Source organism: Lepus europaeus, chromosome X (assembly GCF_033115175.1).
Source record: "Lepus europaeus isolate LE1 chromosome X, mLepTim1.pri, whole genome shotgun sequence".
In the NCBI taxonomy this organism is placed as follows: domain Eukaryota; kingdom Metazoa; phylum Chordata; class Mammalia; order Lagomorpha; family Leporidae; genus Lepus; species Lepus europaeus.
In genome coordinates this window covers 42,926,178-42,950,509 of record NC_084850.1, presented here as the reverse complement: position 1 = coordinate 42,950,509, position 24,332 = coordinate 42,926,178, and the positions used below count along the sequence as shown (strand labels likewise).

General features: G+C 46.6%; 2 protein-coding genes across 2 annotated transcripts in view; one reads left to right on the top strand and one right to left on the bottom strand.

The window, feature by feature from the left end:
- Positions 1-15,547, top strand: part of LOC133752573 (ubiquitin carboxyl-terminal hydrolase 17-like protein 6) — a 50,914-nt gene extending 35,367 nt beyond the window's left edge. The window contains exon 2 of the mRNA XM_062183024.1: positions 15,064-15,547. Coding sequence (XP_062039008.1) covers positions 15,064-15,547 — 484 coding nt within the window. The remainder of the gene's footprint in view (positions 1-15,063) is intronic.
- A 3,196-nt stretch (positions 15,548-18,743) lies between these two features.
- On the bottom strand, positions 18,744-24,288 carry HNRNPH2 (heterogeneous nuclear ribonucleoprotein H2). Its single transcript, XM_062182965.1, has 2 exons — positions 24,156-24,288; positions 18,744-20,955 (listed from the first exon to the last, which is right to left on the bottom strand). Exon 2 carries the CDS (start codon positions 20,900-20,902, stop codon positions 19,553-19,555), a length of 1,350 nt encoding a protein of 449 aa, XP_062038949.1. The 5' UTR covers positions 20,903-20,955; positions 24,156-24,288; the 3' UTR covers positions 18,744-19,552.
- Positions 24,289-24,332: the final 44 nt, after the last annotated feature.

Sequence of the window (24,332 nt, the reverse complement as noted above, 5' to 3'; positions counted from 1 at the left end):
CCTATTGCTAACTCTCAGCTCTTGACAAAGAAAGTCAAGATGGCTCTCCTGTCTTCACTTCTGTAGCAAGATAGCAACGACCAGCTGGCTTGAACTGATCACCCTAGAATTCCACAACCTTGCATTTCTGGTGAAAAAGCTCCCTTTCGTTCTTACTTGGCAATGAACAGGCTGTGTGAGCCCAAGGACAGGTTTAAGAGTCACATTGCAAGTATGAGGCTCCCTCCTAGTTGTTGTAGTAACAGTAAGTTATTTCATATCCAGTGGAGCAGAGGCCAGCACCGTGGTGCAGCAGGTTAAGCCACTGCTTGTGACACCAGCATCCCATATCAGAGTTTAAGTCCAGCTCCCTGCTAATGTGCCTGAGAAAAAAGTGAAAGATGGTTCAAGTGCATGGGCCCCTGCCACCCTTGTGAGAGACTTGGATGGAGCTCCTGGCTCCCGACTTTGACCTGCCCAGCCCTAGCCATGGTGGCCTTGTGGGCAGTGAACCAGTGGATCCAAGATCTTCCTCTCACTTTTCTGTCTCACCCTCTGCCTGATGATCTGCTTTTCAAGTAAGTCAATCTTTAAAAAATACCCAACAGCACAGGACCATATGTCACCCAAGATTCAAAGATCACGTGTTTGAAAACACGTAGGAAAAGAAGACAGCCAAATTTAAGTGGCTGCTCCACAGCAGGCAAAGTGCTTTCCCTGTAGTATCTTATTTAATTCCCAAAGCAGCCTAGGAGGTCAGAATTGGTACACCCATGTTCTAGATAAAAAAAAAAAAAAAAAAAAAAAAAACTGGCCAGCGCTGTGGCTTAACAGGCTAATCCTCCACCTTGTGGCGCCGGCACACCGGGTTCTAGTCCCGGTCGGGGTGCCGGATTCTATCCCGGTTGCCCCTCTTCCAGGCCAGCTCTCTGCTATGGCCCGGGAAGGCAGTGGAGGATGGCCCAAGTGCTTGGACTTGTACCCACATGGGAGACCAGGAGAAGCACCTGGCTCCTGGCTTCGGATCAGCGCGATGCGCCATCCGCAGCAGCCATTGGAGGGTGAACCAATGGCAAAAAGGAAGACCTTTCTCTTTGTCTCTCTCTCTCTCTCACTATCCACTCTGCCTGTCAAAAAAAGAAAATAAATAAAAAAAACTGAGGATCATAGAGGCTAAGTCATTTCCTTGGGCTAGTAAGCAGAGTGGCATAAATTCAAAGGCCAAATTTGACTCCAAAAGACCTACTTTTGTTGAGAAATACCACAACAAAGTGAAGGTCCAAAGATATACACCTAATGCAAGGGGAAAGGAAGAAATGTTCACTGTCAGGAAGCCCTCTCTAACCACAGACTTATAAGTGTTTGATCCTACTTTTCTGAATAAACTGTTCTCTGCATGTTCCATTTCAGGGCAATGTTAACATTTGAACCACAGTACTGGGGTAGAATCTTTATCAGTGCCTGGAGAACCATCAACTCTCTCCCAAAAGGATATAAGCATGAAGAGAGGGGGAAATGTATGAAAGGGTCAAGGGAAGGAGGAAAGACCAAAAAAGGTAGCTGAACCTTGTTATTGAGGTAGCACTTTCATATAGCAATGTCACAATTCTTAAACATATAGCTTGGGGGCTGGCACTCTGGTGCAGTGGGTTAAAGCCCTGGCCTGAAGTGCCAGCATCTCATATGGGCGCCAGTTCTGGTCCCAGCTGCTCCTCTTGCAATCCAGCTCTCTGCTATAGCCTGGAAAAGCAGTATAAGACGGCCCAAGTCCTTGGGCCCCTGCACGTACGTGGGAAACCCAGAAGAAGCTCCTGGCTTCAGATTGGCACAGCTCCAGCCATTGCGGCCATCTAGGGAGTGAACCAGCAGATGGAAGACCTCTCTCTGTGTCTCTACTGCTCTCTCTAACTCTGTCTTTCAAATAAATAAATCTTTTTAAAAATACAGCTTGATGAGCTTGACATTTGTGCACACTGGTATAATAAGATCAAGATATAGAACTTTTTGGGCCAGTGTTGTGGCATAGAGGTAAAGCCGCCACCCGCAATACTGGCATCCCATGTGGGCACCAGTTCGAATCCTGGCTGTTCTGCTTCTGATCCAGCTCCCTGCTAATGTGCCTGGGAAAGCAGCGGAAGATGGCCCAAGAGTATGGGCCCCTGCATCCACGTAGGAGACCTGGAAGAATCTTCTAGCTCCTGGCTTCAGAACAGCCCAGCTCCAGTCATTTACAGCTATAGAAGATTGATCTCTCTCTCTCTCTCTCTCTCTCTCTCTGTAAACTCAGTCTTTCAAATAAATCTTTTTTAAAAAAAGATACAGAACATTTCCATCACCCCATAAGATTCCCACATACCCCCTCCCAGTTACTCTTCACCCTTAGAGGTAACCACAGAGCTGAGTACTGTAAATATACATTAATTTGCACACCTAGCATGTTATATATATATATATATATAAATGGAATAATTCAGCATGTACATTTTTTAACAATTTTAGCAGAGTAATTGAGATTTGTCCATGTTGGCGCAAGTATCAAAAATATATTACTTCTGTAGAGGGCCTTTAGCAGAGTGGTTACGTTGCTGGGTGGGACGCCAGGTTTGAGTCCCAGCTCCTCTTCCAATTCCGGCTTCCTACTAATATGTACCCTGGGAGGCAGCAGATAATAGCTCAAGGACTTGAGTCCCTGCCACCCATGTGAGAGATGTAGATTGAGTTCCTATCTTCTGGCCTCAGCTTAGCCAAGCCAGCCCTAACTGTTGCAGTCATCTGGGAGGCGAACCAATAGGTTGAAGATCTCTGTCAGTCTGTGTGTGTGTCTTTCAAATCAAATAAAAATAAATATTTTATTTATTTTTTAATTTTTGACAGGCAGAGTGGACAGTGAGAGAGAGAGAGACAAAGAGAAAGGTCTTCCTTTGCCGTTGGTTCACCCTCCAATGGCCGCCGTGGCTGGTGCACTGCGGCTGGCGCACCACACTGATCCGAAGGCAGGAACCAGGTGCTTCTCCTGGTCTCCCATGGGGTGCAGGCCCCAAGCACTTGGGCCATCCTCCACTGCACTCCTGGGCCATAGCAGAGAGCCGGCCTAGAAGAGGGGCAACCGGGACAGAATCCGTTGCCCTGACCGGGACTAGAACCCGGTGTGCCAGCGCCGCAAGGTAGAGGATTAGCCTGTTGAGCCACGGCGCCGGCCTAAAAATAAATATTTTAAAAGAATTTCTTCCCTGGGTCCAGCATTGTAGCACAGTGGGTAAAGCTGCCACCTATGATACAGGGTTCATGTCCCAGCTATTCCACTTCTGATCCAGCTCCCTGCCAGTTGCCTGGGAAAAGCAGAAGATGGCACAAGAGTTTGGGCCCCTGCCACTCATGTGGAAGACCCAGATGAAGCTCCTGGCTCCTGGCTTTGGCTTGGCCCAGTGCTGCTGAGGCCATCTGAGGAGTGAACCAGCAGATGGAAGATTCTCTGTCTCTCCCTCTAACTCTTTCAAAATAAATAAATCTTTTAAAAATTTTTTCAAAGAATTTACTGCTTTTTATTGCAAAGTAGTATTCCATTACATGCCACCATTTATTTACTCATTTGTTCATGAACATTTGGATTGCTGTCATTTGAGAGTAATTATGAATAGAGTTCCTGAGAACATTCATGTCCAAGTCTTTGAATACATATAAGCTTTCACTCTCTTGGATACACATTTAGGGATAGAATGGTTAGGTCATAGAGTAAACATACATGTGTATTTAGCTAGAGTCAATTCAAAAGCAATGAGTCTTAGATCCCTGTCCCCAGCCTAACCTGGCTTTATTTTTTACTTACGAGAGAGAGAAAGAGAGAGCTCGTATCTACTAGTTCACTCCTCAAATGCTCACAACAGCCAGGGCTGGGCCAGGCCAAAGCTGGGAGCCAGGCAAATAAATTCAGATCTCCCATGTAGGTGGCAGGGACCCAGTACTTGAGCCATCATCTACTGCCTCCCAGGGTGTGCATTAGCAAGAAACTGCAATTAGGAACAGAACTGGGACTTGAACTCAGGTGCTCTGATGTGGGATGCAGGGTGTCCCAACCTGCGTTTTAGCTGCAAGGCCAAACCCCTACCCCCTTGGCTTTTGTTATTTTAAAGAAGTTAGCCATATTTTCCTCCAAAAAAGTGGAAATTATATGTACTATCCATGGAAAACTGGAAAATACAGCAAAGCAGAAAGAAGGAAAACTCCTGTAACACAGGGCTCAAATAAGCTCTTTCAATCGGTCGTTGATGAGTGGCTGACTCAAGTACGCAGCATCCCACCTAGAGAGTATGTGGGGAATTAAGCAGACTGCCAAGCAGAAAACAAATTTACAAGCCCATGGAGATGCTTTCGATCCAGTATACTGTGAGGCTAGGTTTGGACAGAACATATAGTCAGACCGAGAAAGGCAAACAAGTCCATGCTCACTGCAGCCTTCCTGAGCTTTCTTACTACACAGGAGGCAAAGGAATGCGCAGCAGTTTCTGTTGTGGCAACCGAGTTCGTGTTTATTTGGAGAAAATGGTTAGATCACATCCTAATGTGTTATAGCCATACAATGTAATACAGTGCAGTCGCTAATGTCATTATGTAGCTCCACATTTATAAATGGTAGCCTAGAATCAGGCCTTGTTTTTAGGACCTATTTTAGTGTCATGGCTAACTTCATAGGCTTTGGAATCAGCCTATCCGGATTCAATGGCTGATTCCAAACCCAGTTCTTCAACCTTGAACAAATGGCATAGCTCTGCTGTACCTTCATCTTGTCATCTCTGGAAACGGGGGTAATAATAACTACCTCAGGGCCAGTGTTGCGGCATAGAGGGTTAAGCTACTGCATGCAATGCCTGCAACCCCTAGGAGCACTGATTTGAGTCCCGGCTGCTCCACTTGTGGACTAGCACCCTGCTCATGCTCCTAGGAAAGCAGCAGAAGAGGTCCCAAGCGCTTGAGCCCCTGCTACCCATGTGGGAGACCCAAATGGAGTTCCAGGCTCCTGGCTTCTGCCTGACGCAGCCCAGGCCCCTGTAGCCATTTGGGGAGTGAACCAGTAGATGGAGGATCTCTTTCTCTCTTGGTGTCTCCCTCCCCCACTCTGAAAGTCTGCCGTTCAAATAAAGAAAGAAATCTTTAACAAAAAATAACGCCTACCTCATAAGGCTGCCTTGAGGATTAAATAAGAAGAAACACAGGAACACTTAAGTAAACACTTAGCAAAAGCAAAGCTTGGTTCGTGGAAGTTTGCCATCAACAACCTGATCTGGGCTGTCAGTTTTACTCAGCACCCACTCTCACCCTTACAACTTAGCGGTCTCCACGCTTTTCAAACATTCCCTCCTCCTCATATCGATATGCAAGTGATCACACTCCCTTTTATGGGGGGGTGGGGATAACAGGTGGGGAGGGGAGCCTCCAGAAAGGAGCGCCCTCTGATCCTCCTAACACCAAACACAAACCAGCGACACCTGCACAAATCCCATCAGCAGTCCCTCGTTAAAGAGATGCGCTTGCCTCCTAGTGAACGCTGATTTCTCCGTCTGTGCGCTGAGGATATTCTAATTCATTCCTTCTCTCTGCGGTATTTTCAACCACTCACTCGCAACAAATCCTTATTTATAGACTTTACACATCCGCAAAATCTCTTTCTACTGAACAAAAAAAGTCTCTTTTGAACCCTAATATCACTCCTACTGCTGCCCTGACTTTTCCATGCCCTATACAGCCAAATTGCTTCAGTTGCTTATGCTCTTTGTTTCCATACTCTTTGCCTTCCCCTCCGCTAACACACTCCAATTCAAGCCAGAATGCAAAAGTCCCCACTGCGTTCTGTATTCCTTTTTCTTTTATTTCAAAAACAATATTTATTTAAAGGAAAGAGAGACAGACACAGTGGGGTTCCCTCCCCAAATGTCCACAACAGCCAGGCCAAAGCCAGGAGCTGGGGACTCATTCTGGGTCTTCCACGTGGGTGGCAGAGACCCAAGTACTTGAGCCATCACCTGCTGTCTCCCCGCATGTGCATTAGTGGGAAGTGGGATGGAGAGAAGAGCAGGAACTCAAGCCCAGGTATTCAGATACAGGATGTGGGCATCCCAAGTATTAGCTTAACATGTACCTGGCCTCCATATTTCTAAATGCAACACATATTTGCCAGTCGACATCTTATTCAACCCCTTAGCACCAATAGACCTTGTTGACACTGCACGCTCTACTCTTGAAACAGTCTCTTCCTTTGGCGTCAATGACCCAAGTCCCTCTTAACACTCATTTAAACCTCCCTGGCTGCTCTTGCCCTGTCTCCTTGTCTCCTTAGAAGGCTGATTCTCTTCTATTTCCCATGAAATAGCAGAGTTTCTCAAGGCTCTTGGCTGTGCTCACCTGTGTTCTCACTCTGATACTCTCCGACATAAACAACCTTATCTCCACACAGGGCTTCAGTGACCACCTATATGCATATAACTCACACTTTATATCTCCCTTCTTTTTTTTTTAACTTTTATTTAGTAGATATAAATTTCCAAGGTACACTTTATGGATTACAATGGCTTTTTCCCCCCCATAACTTCCCTCCCACCCACAACCCTCCCATCTCCCGCTCCCTCTCCCATTCCATTCACATCAAGATTCATGTTCAATTATCTTATATACAGAAGATCAATTTAGTATATACTAAGTAAAGATTTCATCAGTTTGCCCCCACACAGAACACAAAGTGCCAAATACTATTTGAGCACTAGTCATAGCATTAATTCACATTGAACTACACATTAAGGACAGAGATCCTACATGGGTAGTAAGTGCACAGTGACTCCTGTTGTTGACTTAACAAATTGACACTCTTGTTTAAGGCGTCAGCAATCTCCCCAGGCTCTAGTCGTGAGTTGCCAAGGCCATGGAAGCCCCCTGAGCTCGCCAACTTTGATCTTATTTCGACAAGGCCATAGTCAAGGTGGAAGTTCTCTCCTCCCTTCAGAGAAAGGTACCTCCTTCTTTGATGGCCCATTCTTTCTACTGGGATCTCAGTTGCAGAGATCTTTCATTTAGGGTTTTTTTTTTTTCCAGAGTGTCTTGGCTTTCCATGCCTGAAATACTCTCATGGGCTCTTCAGTCTCCCCTTCTGAACTCTGAATCTATCCAACTCTTGCTGCAGTTTCCTTTGCGTGTTCTCAAAGCACCTCCACCAACGTATCTAAGACCCCTACCACCACTGGCTTAGTTCTCGTGTGGGCTCTTTGCCTGGAACTGAGGCTCCAATTAATAAAACAGGAGAGAAATACAGATGCTTTGTTGAGTTTAGTTGTACATGAGGATCCTCACGAGAATGAAGCCTGAAGAAATGACCGAAGCATGTTTTTCTACCTTTTTGACAAAGAACAATACATTTTTTTAATTTAATGAATATAAATTTCCAAAGTACAGCTTATGGATTACAATGGCTTCCCCCCCATAACTTCCCTCACAGAACAATACATTTGTAAAGAAATGACAAGCTGTCTGGACTAGAGTAGTAAATTCTTTTTTCTTTTAAGATTTATTTATTTATTTGAGAGGCAGAATGAGAGAGAGAGAGAGAGAGAGAGAGAGAGAGAATCTTCCATCCACTGGTTCATTCTCCAAATGGCTGCAATGGCGACGGCTGGGGCAGGACAAAGTCAGGATCTGGGAGCCTCTTCCGGGTGTTCTACGTGGGTGCAGGGGCCCAAGCACTTACATCATCCTCTGCTGCTTTCTCAGACTATTAGCAGGCTGCTGGATCAGAAGGGGAGCAGCTGGGACTCAACCGGCTCTCATATGGGATGCCAGCATGGCAAGCCACAGCTTTACCCACCACACCACAACACTGGCCCCAGGGTAGTAAATTCTAGCGATGTTCCTAAGAGAGATGTGTGGGTAGTTTGGAAGATAGTGGAAGATAAGGATTGTTTAAGAGTTTGTGGGACTAGCGTTGTGGTATAGAGGATAAAGCTTCCACCTGCAGCACCGGCATCCCCTATAGGCACCTGGGAAAGCAGCAGAGGATGGCCCAAGTGCTTGAGCCCCTGCACCCACATGCGAGACCCAGAAGAAGCTCATGGCTCTTGGCTTCAGCCTGGCCCGGCCCTGGCCTTTGTGGTATTTGGGGAGTGAACCAGCAGGCAGAAGATCTCTGTCTGTCTCTATGTAACTCTGACTTTCAAATAAATAAATCTTTTAAAGAGTTTGTTTATTCAGGTTCACTGTAGCCCCAATTACCAGTCTTTGATAATCAAGGCTATTTCCCAGCCTAGCTATGTGAAGGATGGTGCTCTCTAAAGAATCTTTATAACTCGTTGCATGTAGAAGACAAGCCAAACAGCACAATCTGAAGTTACATTTTCTCAAGTGATTTCAGCTGGAAATAATCAATATACTAATCCGGCACATTTGAGATGGCACATCCTGAACGCCTTCAGACCAAACTCACAATCTTTGTCCCTGAACGTGGTATTTACGGTGACCGAACACCACTCCAAATCCCTAGTTGTACAAGCTGGAAACTGGGAAGCCATCCTTGATGTATGGCTCTCCCTGTAAGATAGAGGTGAAAATGCAACGTGCTGCTTTCCCTACTCTCTTACTCTCCACTCAACACAAAACATCTGTGACACAAGATGAGCAGGGCAGGGCTGGCACTGTGGCGGGACGGGTAAAGCCACAGCTTGCACTGCCAGCATCCCATATCCGTGCAGGTTCAAGTCCCGGCTGGCCCACTTCCGATACAGCTCTCTGCTATGGCCTGGGAAAGCAGTAGAAGATGGCCCAAGTGCTTGGGCCCCTGCACCCACGTGGGAGACTGGGAAGAAGCTCCTGACTCTAGACTTCGGATCAGGATCAGCGCAGCTCCTACCGTTGCAGCCAATTGGGGAGTGAACCAGTGGATGGAAGACCTCTCTCTGCCTCTCCTCTCTCTGTGTAACTCAGTGGACACCAGAAGGGTATCCTCTAATTCCATTCAATTCTGATATTACCTACCCACAAGTCGGCCTCTCACTTTCTATGCCAGGTTGTGATTTGTGCTCCTAAAAGCAAGGTTCCCACAACCCCCTCCTCGGGTTTGATTAACTTGCTAGAGCAGTCCACAGAAGTCAGTGAAATATATTTACTGATTTATTATAAGGAATATTTTAAAAGGGTACTGATGAGGGACAGTGTTTTGGTATAGCAGTTTAAGCTGTTGCCTACAACACAAGCATTGAACATGAGCACTGGTACAAGACCCGGCTGCTCCACTTCTGATCCAGCTCCCTGCTAATGTGCCTAGAAAAGCAGCTGAAGATGGCCCAAGTGCTTGGGCCCCTGCCACCCACGAGGGAGACCCAGATGGAGCTCCTAGCTCCTGGCGTCAGCCTGGTCCAGTCCCAGCCACAGCAGCCCTTTGGGGAGTGAACCAGCAGGTGGAAGAGTTCTTTGTCTCTCTCCCTCTCTAACTCTACCTTTCAAATAAATAAATCTTTTTAAAAAAGACTTATTTTATTTATTTGAAAGAGTTACAGGGAGAAGTAGAGACACACACACACAGAGAGAGAGGTCTTCCATCCACTGGTTTACTCCCTAAATGGCTGTAACAGCTGAGACTAGACCAGGCCAAAGCCAGGAGCTTCTTCCAGGTCTCCCTCGTGGGTGTAGGAGCCCAAGGACTTGGGCCATCCTCTGCTGCTTTCCCAGGCCATAGCAGAAAACTGGATAGGAAGTGGAGCAGCCAGGATTTGAACCAGCACCCATGTGGGATGCAGGTCAAGGCTTTAACCTTCCACCACAGCGCCGCCCCTCAAATAATTAGACAAATCTTCAAAAGAAAAAAAGGATACAGGTGAATAGATGGAAATGGGTGAGGCACTGGGGAAAGGCTTGGGGCACTGGGGAAAGGCTTGAGTCCATGACCTCTCTGGTTCCTGTCAGCTATTTGAAACTCTCCTAAACCCCATCCTTTTGCATTTTTATGGAGGCTCCATTCCATAGGCATGATTGGGTACATCACTGTACTTTGGTCATCAAATTAACTTGTGGCCCTTCTCCCTTCCCCAGAGGTTGAGAAGTGAGGCTGAATGTCCCAACCCCCTAATCATGCCTTAGGCTTCCCAGTGACCAGCCCTCATCTTGAAAGTATCCAGTGGACCATGAGTATCCAGTCATCTCATGAGCTAAGTACACTCTCATCACTCCAGAGATTCCAAGGACTTTAGCAACTGTATTTCAGGAAATGGGGATGAAGACTGCTATGATTTCAAAGCTTGTCCCCTCCCAAACTCATGTTGAAGTTGAATTGCCACTATAACGGTATGAAGCGAGACTAATACTACATAAAAGGGCAAGTTTGGCCCCCTCTTGCCATCTCTCCTGACTCTTCCATCTTCTTTTTTTAAAAGATTTATTTGAAAGGCAGAGTTACCAGCCGGCGCCATGGCTTAACAGGCTAATCCTCCACCTTGCGGCGCCGGCACACCGGGTTCTAGTCCCAGTCGGGGCACCGATCCTGTCCCGGTTGCCCCTCTTCCAGGCCAGCTCTCTGCTGTGGCCCGGGAGTGCAGTAGAGGATGGCCCAAGTGCTTGGGCCCTGCACCCCATGGGAGACCAGGAGAAGCACCTGGCTCCTGCCATCGGTGCGCCGGCCGCAGCGCGCCTACCGCGGCGGCCATTGGAGGGTGAACCAATGGCAAAAAGGAAGACCTTTCTCTCTGTCTCCCTCTACTGTCCACTCTGTCAAAAAAAGAAAGGCAGAGAGAGAGAGAGAGAGAGAGAGAGAGTCTTCCATCTACTGGCTCACTCTCCAAACGGTTGCAATGGCTGGAGCTGGGCCAGGCTGAAGCCAGGAGCTTTTTCCAGGTTTGCCACGTGGGTGCAGAAGCCCAAGCACTTGGACTTGGACTATCTTCTGCTGTTTGCTCGGGTGCATTAGCAGGGAGCTGGATAGGAAGTGGAGCAGCCAAGAATCGAACTGGCACCCATATGGATGCCTTTGGCTTTACCTTCTACACCATGGCAACTGTTCTATCTTCTACGACGTGAGGATCCAGCTATCTTCCCCTCCAGAGAATTCAGTATGCAAGGCACCATATTGCAGTAAAAGATAGGCCTCACCAGTTACCAAACCTACCAATACCTTAACCTCCAGTGAGCCAATAAATTTCTGTTTATACATTACCCAGTCTCAGGTATTCTGTTACAACACAAAATAGACCAAGATAAAGACCAAATATGTATTTCATGACACTTCACTCCCTCTAATTCATTGCCACCACCTGTGGGGTTTACCTCGTAAGTAACCTAAAATGTACCAATCCCCTCCATCTAAGTAATGGTTACTCTTTTTTTTTAAGATTTATTTATTTATTTGAAAGTCAGAATTACACAGAGAGAGGAGAGGCAGAGAGAGGTCTTCCATCCGCTGGTTCACTCCCCAATTGGCCATAATGGCCGGAGCTGTGCCAATCCAAAGCCAGGAGCTTCTTCCAGGTCTCCCACGTAGGTGTAGGGTCCCAAGGACTTGGGCCATCTTCTACTGCTTTTCCAGGCCATAGCAGAGAGCGGGACCAGAAGTGAAGCAACCGGGACTTGAACCAGCACCCATATGGGATGTTGGCTCTGCAGGCAGCGGCTTTACCTGCTACACCACAGCGCCAGCTCCAGTCATGGTAACTCTTATTCAGGCTACCCTCACCTCTACTCACCTCTACTACACAATAGTAGTCAGGGAGACATTTTCAAAAGCCAAATCTGATACATTATCCCCACCCCACTGGGTTTCCAGTGACTCTTAGGACACACGGATGAAATGGCTTAAGCTGGTTTCTAAGGTCCTTAGATGTTCTGACCCTATATACTGGCACAGCCTCAACCCCCACCACATTGCTCTTCCAACCACCTCTTGAACTCCAACCATACTGGCCTTCTTTCGTTTCCTTTTACTGGCCATGCTGTCTCTGAACAAATAGCCTTAAAGCTGCTCCCTGGGGCCAGCATTGTAGTGTAGCAGGTTAAACCACTGCCTGCAACACCAGCATCCCATATTGAAGCACCGGTTCGCTGCTCTGCTTCTGATCCAGTTCCCTGATAACACACCTGGAAAAGAAGCAGGTGATGGCCCAAGTGCTTGGGCTACTGCCACCCATGTGGGAGACCCAGATGGAGTTTTGGGTTCCTGGCTTTGGCCTGGCCCAGCCCTGCAACCACTTGGTCACTGCAACCATTTGGAGAGTGAACCAGTGGATGGAAGATTTTTCTTCTCTCTCCCTCTCGCTATCTCTCCCTCTCTTTCTGTAAAGCTGCGTTTCAAATAAAGAAATCTTAAAGGAAAAAAAAAGAAAGAAACCTGGTCCCTCAACATCCACCTGCAACCTAATTAACCTCTACTCTTCCTCTGACTGCTAGCTCATAATCATTTCCTTAGGACACCATATCTGACCACTCTGACCAGTCAAATCCTCCCATTTTCTAGGCCCTCCAAGCATAATGCACACTCTTCTCCCTAGTACTAACACACTTGTGTGACCATTGCGTGCTATTTGGCTCCCCCATTAGACTATGAGCTCCTTGCAGGAGGGACTTTGTGGTTGCTTTTGTTCATGTTTCCTCAGCCCCTAGCACAAAGCCCAGCAATACGTTATGGAGCTTCTAAAGAAAGAATCGGTCCCCAGCAGTCCAGAATAACACATACCACCAGAGAGTGCCTTCTGCCAAAGAGAAACAGAGCCAGACACCAGCTAGAAGCAGTAAAGATGTATTTTACTGAGTGCTGTTGTAATAAGGGAAAAGAGACTTCAGCAGAGAACTGAAGCCTTTTCACCAAGATGCCGCCGAAAGCAAAGAAGGAACCTCCTGTCCCTCCCTAAAGCCAAAGCCAAAGGCTTTGAAGGCCAAGAAGGCAGTGCTGAAAGGCATCCACAGTCACAAAAAAAAAAAAATCTGCACTTCACCCACAGTCTGGCAGCCCAAGACACTATGCCTCCGGTGGCAGCCCTAATATCCTCCGAAGAGCGCGCCCCTAGGAGAAACAAGCTTGACCACTCGCCATTATCAAGTTCCCCCTGACCACTGAGTCTGCTATGAAGAAGACAGAAGGCAACAACACACTGGTGTTCATTGTGGACGTCAAGGCCAACAAGCACCAGCTCCAACAAGCTGTGAAGAAACTCTACGACATTGATGTGGCCAAAGTCAACACCCTGATCAGACCTGACGGAGAGAAGGTGGCATGTGTCCAACTAATTCCTGATTATAGTACTTGGGATGTTGCCAACAAAATTGGGATCACCTAAACTGAGTCCAGCTGGCTAATTCTAAATATATAGGCTTTTTTTTTTTACCATAAAAAAGAACTGAACTCAATTCCAAATACAGGGATAAGTGTGGTTTTATAGACAAGGAGTAGAATGAGGGGGTCAGTAGAAGGAAAGTGACTACGGGAACACATCAAGCTGACCTAACAGGATTCTTGCTAAAGGCAGGCCAAAATTATAAGATGTCAAAGGTAAGGGGCTGACCTAAGCAGGATCCTTGCTAAAACTGGGCTAGGTAAGAGAAGGACAGGAGCCCAGAACTCCATCCAGCTCTCCCACGTGGATAGCAGGGACCCAAGCACTTGGCCCATCACCTGCTGCCTCCCAGGGTGTGCATTAGCACAAAGCTGGGATTGGGAGTGGAGCCGGGTGGGACACAGGCATCCCAACCAGCATTTTAACAGCTATACCAAACCCCTGCCCAGAGTGTATATTTCTTTATTTTCCACCTTTCCTGCTAAGTGCCCCATAAAAATAAATCATAGCCCTACTATTCTTCACTTGTTACTAAACAGGCATTTTTAACAGCTTCTTCGAGGTACAATTCACATTTCATAAATTTTGCCCCGGGAACAATAAGTTCAGTGGTGTTTAGTAAATTTACAGAGTTGTGGAAGCCATTATCACTACCTATTTGGACATTTCTAGTAGCATTTCATATCGGAGTATCAGTTCAAGTTCCGGCTACTCTGCTTCTGATCCAGCTTCCTGCTAGTGTGCTTTGGAAGGCAGCAGAAGATGGTCCAAGTGCTTGACCTCTGCCACCCATGTGGGAGACCTGGATAGAATTCCTGACTTCTGGCTTTGGCCTGGCCTAGTCCCAGCCCTTGTGGCCATTCGGGGGAGTGAAATAATGGATGGAAGATTCTCTGTCACTCTGCCTCTCAAACAAATACATAAATCTTGGAAATAAATGAGGGGCCAGCGCTGTGGCGCAGCAGGTTAAAGCCTTGGCCTGCAGCGCTGGCATCCCATATGGGTGCCAGTTCAAGTCCCAGCTGCTCCACTTCCGATCCCGCTCTCTGCTATGGCCTGGGAAAGCAGAAGATGGCCCAAGTCCTTGGGTCCCTGCACCCACGTGGGAAGACCTGGAAGAAGCTCCTGGCTCCTGGCTCCAGATCAGTGCAGCTCTGGCCGTTGTGGCCATTTTGGAAGTGAACCAGTGGATGGAAGACCTCTCTCTCTGGCTCTACCTCTCTCTGTAACTCTTTCAAATAAATAAAAATAAATTAAAGAAAGAAAATAAATGAAAGATGCTTCATGCTCATTTACAGTCATTCCTTGCTCCCACCCCATAAGCAGTTTTGAGGGCTGTCATATTTGCCTAAGAATGAGAGGGAGAGCCTAATGGGACACGCGAAATTGAAAACTAGCACACAGGAAATAATCTGAGGACCACCAAGTATTAATTGTGCATTTCTGGTTACTCTAAAACATTTGGGGGTGCCAAATCAACGTGAACTAAGAAGTAGGAGCAAGTTCAAGGAAGAGGTAGAACATTTTAAGACACTGTTGCAGAGAAATAAAAATGTAAAATTTAAAAGTAAGAAAAGGGAAAGGAATATGAGTGGAGAAATAAACAAAAGAACCGACATGTTTTCAAAACTTTTCAAAGTTCCAATATGGTGTGACAGTTGCTGAGCTGTCTGTCCATAATCCAGTCGGCAATAGGAGTTTTCAGAACAGAAGGAAGTGGATTAATCACAAGATATAAAAGTGAGTCAACACTCAACAGAAAATAAACACGTATTGAGCGCCTACTGTGTGCCAGGCAAGGGGCTCTGAGTAAGGAAAAGTGGCGGCTCGTGGCGTGGCTTCCCCTGCCCCGTCCCGCCAGCTTCCCGGGCAGCCCTCGGGAGCTGGGAGCGTCCCTGGCAACGCCGGGCTCTGGGGGACTGGCCCGGGACAACCCACGGAGCGGAGCGCCAGGCACAGGCCGGGCGCAGGGGAGACCCACGACCCTTGCCCCGGTTCTCTTGTCACACGTTCAGCCGGCGTCCCCCCTCCCGGCGCCCAAGGGGTCCGAAAGGAGCAAAGGGGCAGCGGAGGGCTTCCCAGATCCCCGGCCAGAGCTGGCCAAGGGACTGTCTCCCCTCTGGGAGCCCCGCGGGCCCGGACTGCTGCAGGACTCGCGCGGGTCCCCCCGAGCCGCCGCCATTCGCCACGCTGACCACGCCCCCTCGGCGCCCGCCGCCGCCGCCGCCATTTCCCTGCAGCCGCTCGCGTCCCCTTCCCGGAACCTTAAAAGACTGTAGGGAGGGGCCCTATTTGAAGGTCTCCGGAGGCGGGAGAGGAGGAGATGGCATGGCTGCTTACCAAACCGGGCTCCTGCCCTCCAGCATGCTTCTTTTCCTCAACACAAAGTTGGCTAGGGCACAGCCCGAGCCTCAGCTTCCTTATCTCTGAAGTGAGAACGGCAGTGATGTCCAGTGACATCTTACGTAAAAAGAAACAGGCCCTGTGCAAAGGAGGGGGAGCGGGAACAGACGGGAAAGGAGGGAATGGGGGAAACAATGAAAAAGGCTGTTGGCAATGTCCTAACAGGTGTATTGGTCAGACAGAGCACTAGAATCAAAGGATTAAATAAATCCCATTGCTTCTTAGAGGCTGTCGCTCAGTACCCATCTGTTCCTCCGGAAGCCTAACCTTCCCTCTCGGAGGGTCACAGCCCTGTGTGCACCTGTCTGTGCTCACCACTGCACCGGGCATGGGCGTGACCCATCCATAGGCTCCAGGCACATGCACACTCTAACCCTTCTCCAAGGCAGCGAGGTCCTACGCAGGCGCCAACCAGGTGACCCCCATGGCCGTGCCTGCTTTGCATTCTCAAGACTTGAATTGCAGTCAGTGTGGGGCGTGTTGTAAAACAGCTCTTGTGACTCTCCCAGATGGTATCAGGCCGGCACCTGGCCTTCGGCAGCCATCTGTTTTACAATAGTCCCCAAGGCCCATCCTGGCAAAATCTTCATTTTGGCTGACAGCGCTAGGAATTCTCCTTGAAGGAAAGGGAGCTTGATTGGTAAATTGACTTGCCATGCAGCTTTGTCTCTACATGCTGGGGTAGAGAGGATGCTCCACGCTTACACATGGGAGGGGCTGCTGTGCTTGCCTCCTTTGGGGTGGGATGAACACATGGGTGCAGCAAGGGGCTGGATGCAAGAGCCAGGGGTCCCCTGCCACAGAGCCCCCTGAGCACTGATCACACCGCTGGGCCCCACCCCCAGAGTTTCTGATCTGGGTGCACCCTGAGCACCTGCATTGCTAACCAATTCCCAGCTCCCGCTAAGGCTAAGGCGGCTGGCCTTAATCAGCCTTTCAAATGTTCTAGTACAATGCAAGCCACATGCAATGGTCTCTTTGCAATCCATTTCAGCTCCCATGAGGATTCTCAGTGCCCACGGCATCCCCATCTAGCGGTATCTTGCATTGCTGTCCAGGCCACAGTGCTCATTTGCTAGTCCTCCTCTCAATGAGATCGCCACACCCTCAGATCAATACCAGCTGCACCTGGACTTCTACGGAACCACACTCTGAGAACGGCCGGCACGAGACATCAGCGGAGACCCCCTTAGGCCACAATTTGGGGGCTGTAATCTTCCTGAGCCTGCCAAATAGCTCTCGCACGAAGTCTACACGGAGTCCCCTGACCTGGTGGTTGGAGGGTGTGTCTGGGCTGCCCACTTCACCTCCCAGCAAACTCTCCTGGGCAGTTGTTAGAGTTGAGGGTGTGGATCCCAGGTGGTGAGGGGGACATGTGTGTGCACGTGTGCACCTGTGCTGCTGCCCCGGCAGGTCCTGCTGTCCCTGTGCACACCTCTGTGCTCACCACCGATCTCCAGGTTCTCCCTCCTGTAACTACACAGAGCCCTTCTGAGTATTCTTAACACCAGCAAAGCAGCAGCAGCCAACGCCTATGAGCGCGGGACTCAGCTTACCCTGTCCTGAGATTTGGTGACATCTAGTGGCTAACTGAAGAATCTTCATCCCTACTTCAAGAAACTTCTGGAAAATGAACTGAGCAGCAGTAGAAAGCAGACAAATCTACTTGCTTACTTTGAGAAAGGCTTCAAACCTCAGAAGGGCAACAGAATGACTGGCTCAATCTACTTAAGAGTCAACGATTTCCTGTTCTCCTGGTGCTGTAATAGAAATGAGCAAAGACTCTCACAACTCCCACTGCATCTTCGGTTTAACTGCTTTTCTAGAAATTGTGCTCCATGAAGTTTCCCTGAATAAAATGGAATCAGATAATATCAATTAGGTATTTGCCTCCTATCTCAAGGGATTTCTCAACAGCCCAAGGGTAACAATCCAGTTCAGAGCGGCCAAGAGACGTGTAGGTGTTCAGGTGAGGCTGCTACCCGAGCTGAGGGCCTGGAGTCCTGATGGTCATCAAGAGGTACAACTGTTAATGATCACTGGGATGCAGACAGAAATGTAAGACATTACCAGAGAGAGATGCCACAGGCACTCAGAATCCTCATGGAGGTGCAAGAGCTCGTAACTAAATAATTACATATCATTTGTACTTTATAGAAAATTTAAATTGCTCGTTATAGGAACAAAGGGGAGGCGATCAAGAATCAATCATCAAGGAAGCTGCTGCTCCTATAAGTTGCTGCTCCAGGGTTAAATGGGCCTCTGGCCATCGGAGACCCGTAATGAGCCTCCAAATGGGGTCCTGAGACAAGCAGCAGTAGCACATTCTGCAGCAGCACTCTGGACTACGGAATCAGAAACTCAGCAGGTGCTGCAAATGATGCAGACACACGCAAGTGAGAGCACCACTAACTTCAAACACGCCTTGGATGCCCCGGAAAACTGAAAAGGAAACAGTGTTTACAGGCTGTGTCAATGCACTCAAAAGACTAAATTCCTTCTAAAACACCGGCCTACTGTATATTTTTTTAAACATACAAATACTCCTTAGGTCTAATTTGTGGTTAAAATTACTTGCTTGTACTTCTCCAGGTTTTGGAGAATACTGGCTGGATAAAATACAAAGTCTCCGGTGCAGCTCAGGAGTCCTGTGGACATGGTAGTAAGAGCAGAAGGAAAGAGGAAAATGGTCAGCCTCTGAATCAATCAAAGAAATGCAAGTTAAAATAGCAATGGGACATCATTTTTCAACAAACTGAGTTAGGAAAAAATTCTGTGTATCCTTAAGGAGGGTTTGGGAGAAAACATAAAAACACACACTCCTGGTGGAAAGACAAAGTACCAGAATCTTCCTGGTAAGACAACTCAACAGCCTTAAAAATGTGTGTATCTTTGAGTCAGCAAATCTACTTCTATGAATATATCTTAGAAATAATTAATGATACACACAATGGTATATATACGAAGATGCTAATGTATCATTTATAATTTAAAAATTTCAATTTCAACAGCAGGGGATCATAAAGTCAATTAGAGTGTGCCCGAAGAGAATAAAGGTCAAGCTGTACAAGATTATTTTTCCAGTTTTTAAAAGGAAGATTTATTTAACAAGTTTCACTTAGTACAATACATCTAAATGGAAATCACAATACAAGGAAAGATTTAAATCAAAGCCTCAGAATTTCATACAAACAACACGACCAAACTCCTAAAGTATTGGTATTACATCTCAAAATTGTCCCAGATCTTAAAAAAAAAGTGTACACTCACGTGCCTTACAGGATATTGAACCAAAAAGCTAGAATTAACAAACATGCCAAATGTTTTCACTTTGAATCGTAGACATAGCTCCTATATTTGAGTTTTACAGAAAAGCATGTTTCTCAACATGCATCTGAAGTTTTCAATGTATTGTGGTATAAGAGCAACATTTAACATAAGCGAAACTGCTTTAACCTAAATATGCTTCCTGCTTTAGGTACACTCCTACAACATAACTAACTTGAGGAAAGCTGAAAATTGTTTTAACAGTTATGGTCAATACTGAACTTTGTTATTACATCCCAGCTGAATGTTTCAGTGTTTAAAATGACTGAGCATAAAGTTTTAAAACAATCTTGACTTCCACTTTACAGTAAGCAGGAATCACAAGCCTGTAATGCAAAACTGTTAAACTTAATCTTTTGTTTTCTTAAAAAAAGGAGAAAGATAAAAAGAAAGAAAGGAAAGAGAGGAAGCTGACCAAAAGCGGTCAGAATCAATTGTAGTTCCCACTTGCCAATCATACTGGATATACTAAACATCCCTCCCACTCTATTCCACTCCCATAAATGCACAGCTTTTATTTCCGTAGCAGTAGCTGCTAAATGCCTCTTCTCTACCTAAGCGAGGTTTGACTGGTAGTCACTGGAGTTTTCCTGCAGAACTTGGTCATATCCACTCATACTGCTCTGACCACCATAACCGCCCCCATACCCGCCACTCAGCTGCTGGCTAGCAGGGCCCCCGTAACTGGACTGATTGGATAAGCCCATTCCTCCCATCATTTGGCTGCCGTAAGCACCACCACTTGCCCCTGCTGTAGAATTCAGAAAGAGTTCTACATAGCTGTGATCATAAGCTCCTCCACTTGTTCCTGCAGTAGAATTCAAGAAGAGCTCCACGTATCTGTGTTGCATGTTAGCTTTATCTTTTGCCATAGCTGCTACTGCATCTTCATGAGTAGCAAATTCAACATCGGCCTCACCAGTAACCCTGCCATCCGGTCCAATTTCAATATGGACTCTCATGGGATTAAGAGGCGAGAAAAAATTATAAATATCATTCTCAGTGGCTCTGTAAGGTAACCCCCTCATGTGTACACAGTGCCCTGTAGTGCTCTGGAAACTGGACCCACCGTCTCCGTATCTATGATCAGACATTCCTGAGAAACAATAATTGAGGTCTCTTCCAAATCTATCAGATCCAAAGCCATACCCATCATTATAACCGCCATAGTCATCATAGCCTCCATAGCCTCCACCATAGGCACCCCGCCTCATCCTTTCAAAGCCAGCTCCTCTGCCAATGCTATTATACCCCCTGCCAGCCCCTGGCCTGTCATAAGGACCTGGCCGCTGCATAGCCATGAGCTTCCGAGGGGGATCATAGTGGGTTCGGACTTCAGCTCGGCTACTCTTGAAGATTTCAATGTACCTGTGTCCTATTCTTTCCTTGTGTTTCTTTAAGGCCTTTTCAGCTATCTCCTGCGAGGCAAACTGCACAAATGCCTCCCCTGTGCTCCGCCCCTGAAAGTCCACCGGCAGTGTCATCCCATTTGGCACAATTTCCAACCCTGAAAAGAACTGCACAATCTCTTCCTTGCTACAGCCAAATGGGAGTCCTCTAAGCCGGACGAAGCCATCGTTGGCAGTATCAGGACTATTCGGACCTGTATGCTTCAACACCCAATCCATTTCAACACTGTTGGACTTGAATACTTCAACATATCTGTGTCCCATGGTTTCTCTGTCCTTCTTCAAAGCCAATTTCACTTCATCTTCGGATTCAAGTTCGACAAATGCTTCTCCACTTGGTCTGCCTTCTCTGGTGTAGATGAAACGAATACCTGATGTGCCATTCTGGATTTTGCAATCAGAGAAGAAGCGCATAACTTCATCAGCTGAGCAGGACCAGGGTAGGCCCCTGACCTTCACCACGAACCCTTCCCTGCCTTCCGTGCTCAGCATCATGGTGACTGTTGGGCTCTTGGTGGCAAGCTTGGCTCAATGCAATTTCAGTGTAACTGCAAAATAAACCGGAAGACTACTGTCATGGAAAAATGTTCACAACATAGTAAGACAAAAGAACAAACTACTAAAACAAAATTCAATGACGCTGACAAGCGTCGTAAAAGACATCTGTATAAGTAAAAAGACTACAACAGATTTTGATCCCATTCACTCACTCATAAATGATGTATTTAATACCTGTTATATACTGGGGACTATTGATGGTGGTTACTTCGGATGGCAGGATTATGGGAGATTTTTGTTTCACAAACAACACACACCTGGGAAGACACCTGCAGCAAATACACTACTATCCTTACTACATAAAGAACTCATGCAGCGTCAATCAGGGCAATGTTAAGGTCTAAGAGGTAAATGGACAGAAGTCATTATCGGGAATCCAAGCTTTCATTTTACCAACATTTCTGTTGTTGTTGTTGTTGCCAGGTCCGGTACTTGGGTCTGGCATACACGAATCAATAAACCCAGAAAGGGCTTTTGGGTCCTATGGGGCACTGTATGTCTTCACTAAAGATAAAAGTGCAAATATACATTGTATCTGTTACAACAGAACTTGATGCAGGGTATAAGGAAAGTATATAGCAGGGACTAGTTGATCAATTTCTATCAGCTGGAGGCAGAACAGTTAAACTAAACAGATGAATCCCTTGAAGGATCCATAAACAAATTTTAAAAATTCGGACAGAACATAAAATAGGAGAGGGCAAAGCACGGGATGAGGCTGGCAAGGCAGAGATCAGATGCTGAAGGCCTTATCTGATATACAAATGTTAAGGGCTTTTTACAGGTCTTAAACGGGGGAGTGAGGGAGTGACGTCATCATAACCCTTCCAGACAGATCACCCTGGCAACAGTGTGGCACTCAATCAGAAGGGGACTGAGGTGAAACAGGCAAGATTAGTTCCAACAATCTCTTGGAGCGATGTTAAAGCATTCACTAACACAGCAGCAGTAAAAGAGGGAAGAAAGATATGTTCTGCACATATCAAAAAAGTAGCATCTGTGGGACTGGATAACACACTAAATATAGAGGGAATCAAAGTATAGGAAAAGATAGAGGAAAGGAGTCTGGGTGATGTTCAAACGTCATTAATCATCAGAAACACAAGCTAAAACCAGAATGATCAACATTTTTCACCCATCAAGATAGTAGAAATTACATAGTAATAGTAAGTCAGTGCTATTCGGGGTTCACAAACTAATACTCTACTAGGAGTGAAAACTGATACACTATCTCTGGAAAGCAAATGCGACAGGAAATCCACTTCAAGTTATGTGCCCCGAACAAATGACCTGAAATTCAGACGAAGATTTACAGAACTATATTCACTGAAACGTATTTTAGTAAGAAAAGCGGAGCACCCATTTAATTGAAAACTTAGAAAATAAGAACCAAAGAAATGACTAATGCTACTATCTTTAAATGATGCAAGATCACAGCTACTTGATAATCTCAACTATGTAAAAAATAAACAAACATTCACATACCCCTTGACCCTGCTAGAATTCCTTCCAGGAATCTGGTCAACAGAAATACTTACAAATGATCACTGAAGCACTGTTAGTAACGGCAGAAAATTAGAAATCTAAACAGTTATCAATAGGGGGATTGCTGAATTAATTATATTTTATCTTTAAGACAGGATGCTATGCAGCCCTTTAAAAAAAAAAAATCTGCCCCGATCCAGAAAAGATCCCAAAACTTAAAAGAATTTACATACCACGATCCTAGTTACATTAAAATATAAGTATGCATGTATATAGGTATGTAAGTACATAGCAGAAATGCCAAAGCACATAATACAAACTTGCTTTTGAGAACTGGAGGGTTGAGGAAATGAAAGAGGATTTTCACCTTTTATGTTACATACTTCTATACAGTTATAGTCATTTAAACTCACTGTATTGGAATTAAAAAATTTTTTAGGAAACGTAGATGCATGGGGACTATGTCAGATGTTACTAGAGGTTACTCTGAGTTTATGGCTTTTCCCATTTTAATTTTTAAATTTCGTGTGCATTCCTAATTTTCTGCAGAAAATAACCATTTCGTTCAGCCAAAAAAAGTAACAAAAACAAATTAAAATGTTTGCTTTTCTGGGATTTGGTCTAACACATTTCATAAAACGTTATCGTTTTGTAGCTAGGCTGCCTGATGTGAAATCGCCTGGGCGCAGTGGGCCTCTTGGAAAGAAAGTGCAAAGTGTAGTAACTGCCATAAAACTACAATGGGGATGCGACTCACCGACGCGAGTCGTTTATTATGTGGCTGCATCTTTAGCGCTAACAGTCTTCCTCTAAACCATCCTTAGGTCTCGGTGACTGATTTACGGACTGGCTTTTCGCCTGCCTTAGCCCCGAGACGCTCTGTCCCATTTAACGTTCCTGCAGCGCCCCACGGCTCCAGAGCCAGCCCCCTGGGTAGCGGCACGGAGATTCTGCTTCATTTCTACATCTCGTGGGTAAGGCCACCGGGACTCTCTTGCCCAAAGTAGGAACCGGGCTTCCGTTTGTGAGTTAACAATCTGTGTATTTAATATGTGTGCTATACACATACTTTTTAAAAAAAACTATAACGACACAAGGTTGAGTCGTTACCTCCGAGTGGTGAGTTACGTGTCTTTTAAAAAAAATGTATAAAATATATTGTTATTTTTAGAACGTTCGAAATTGAACATGTGGGTTGTTGGTATAAGCAGAAAAATAAACGCTGTTCAAATACTTAATTCGGGATAAGCACTTCTCGGGCGCCTCTGCCAGGCACGCAGCATTGCCTAGATGTGACTCTACAGACAGAATTCACTTGGGGCCTCCCCCCGGCACAGACAATTAGGCAGTGGCGCCGGAGCGCGGGGATGGATGGACCCGTCCTCAGACCACCGCTCTCAATAGCTTTCTCCTAACTCGGGCCCGTGGTTTTCAAAGGTTTTCCCCTTACGGTCCCTCTTAGGGGCTCCCTGAAAGCGGCCCAGCCAGAGAGAGATACAAAAACACAGACACAGTCATGATCGTCCACCATTTCCCCAACAGGCGCAGCAAAGGCGGCTTCCCGGCACTGAGATGAGGGGGAGGGGGGAGGGGGAAGGGGGAGGGGAAAGAGAACGAAAAAGGCGGAGGCGGCCCGCGGACCCCGCTCTGGTCTTCATCATCACCACCACCTCCCCGGGTCCCCAGTTCCCACCTACACACCAACCTCAAACGATACCGGGTAATTTTCCTTCTTCTTCCCTCAAACGGCTATAGCGAGACGATAGACGACGACCAGAACTACTTCTGCTCACGTAAGCGAGTGATCACGTGAGCACCTACGTCATGTGAGATCTCGGTCACGTGAGCAACTCTCGGCTCAAACCCGGGATCACTAAAGTGG

Excerpts from the sequence above, each read along its gene's own strand:
- HNRNPH2 (XM_062182965.1), bottom strand. The coding sequence starts at position 20,902 with ATGATGCTGAGCACGGAAGGCAGGGAAGGGTTCGTGGTGAAGGTCAGG.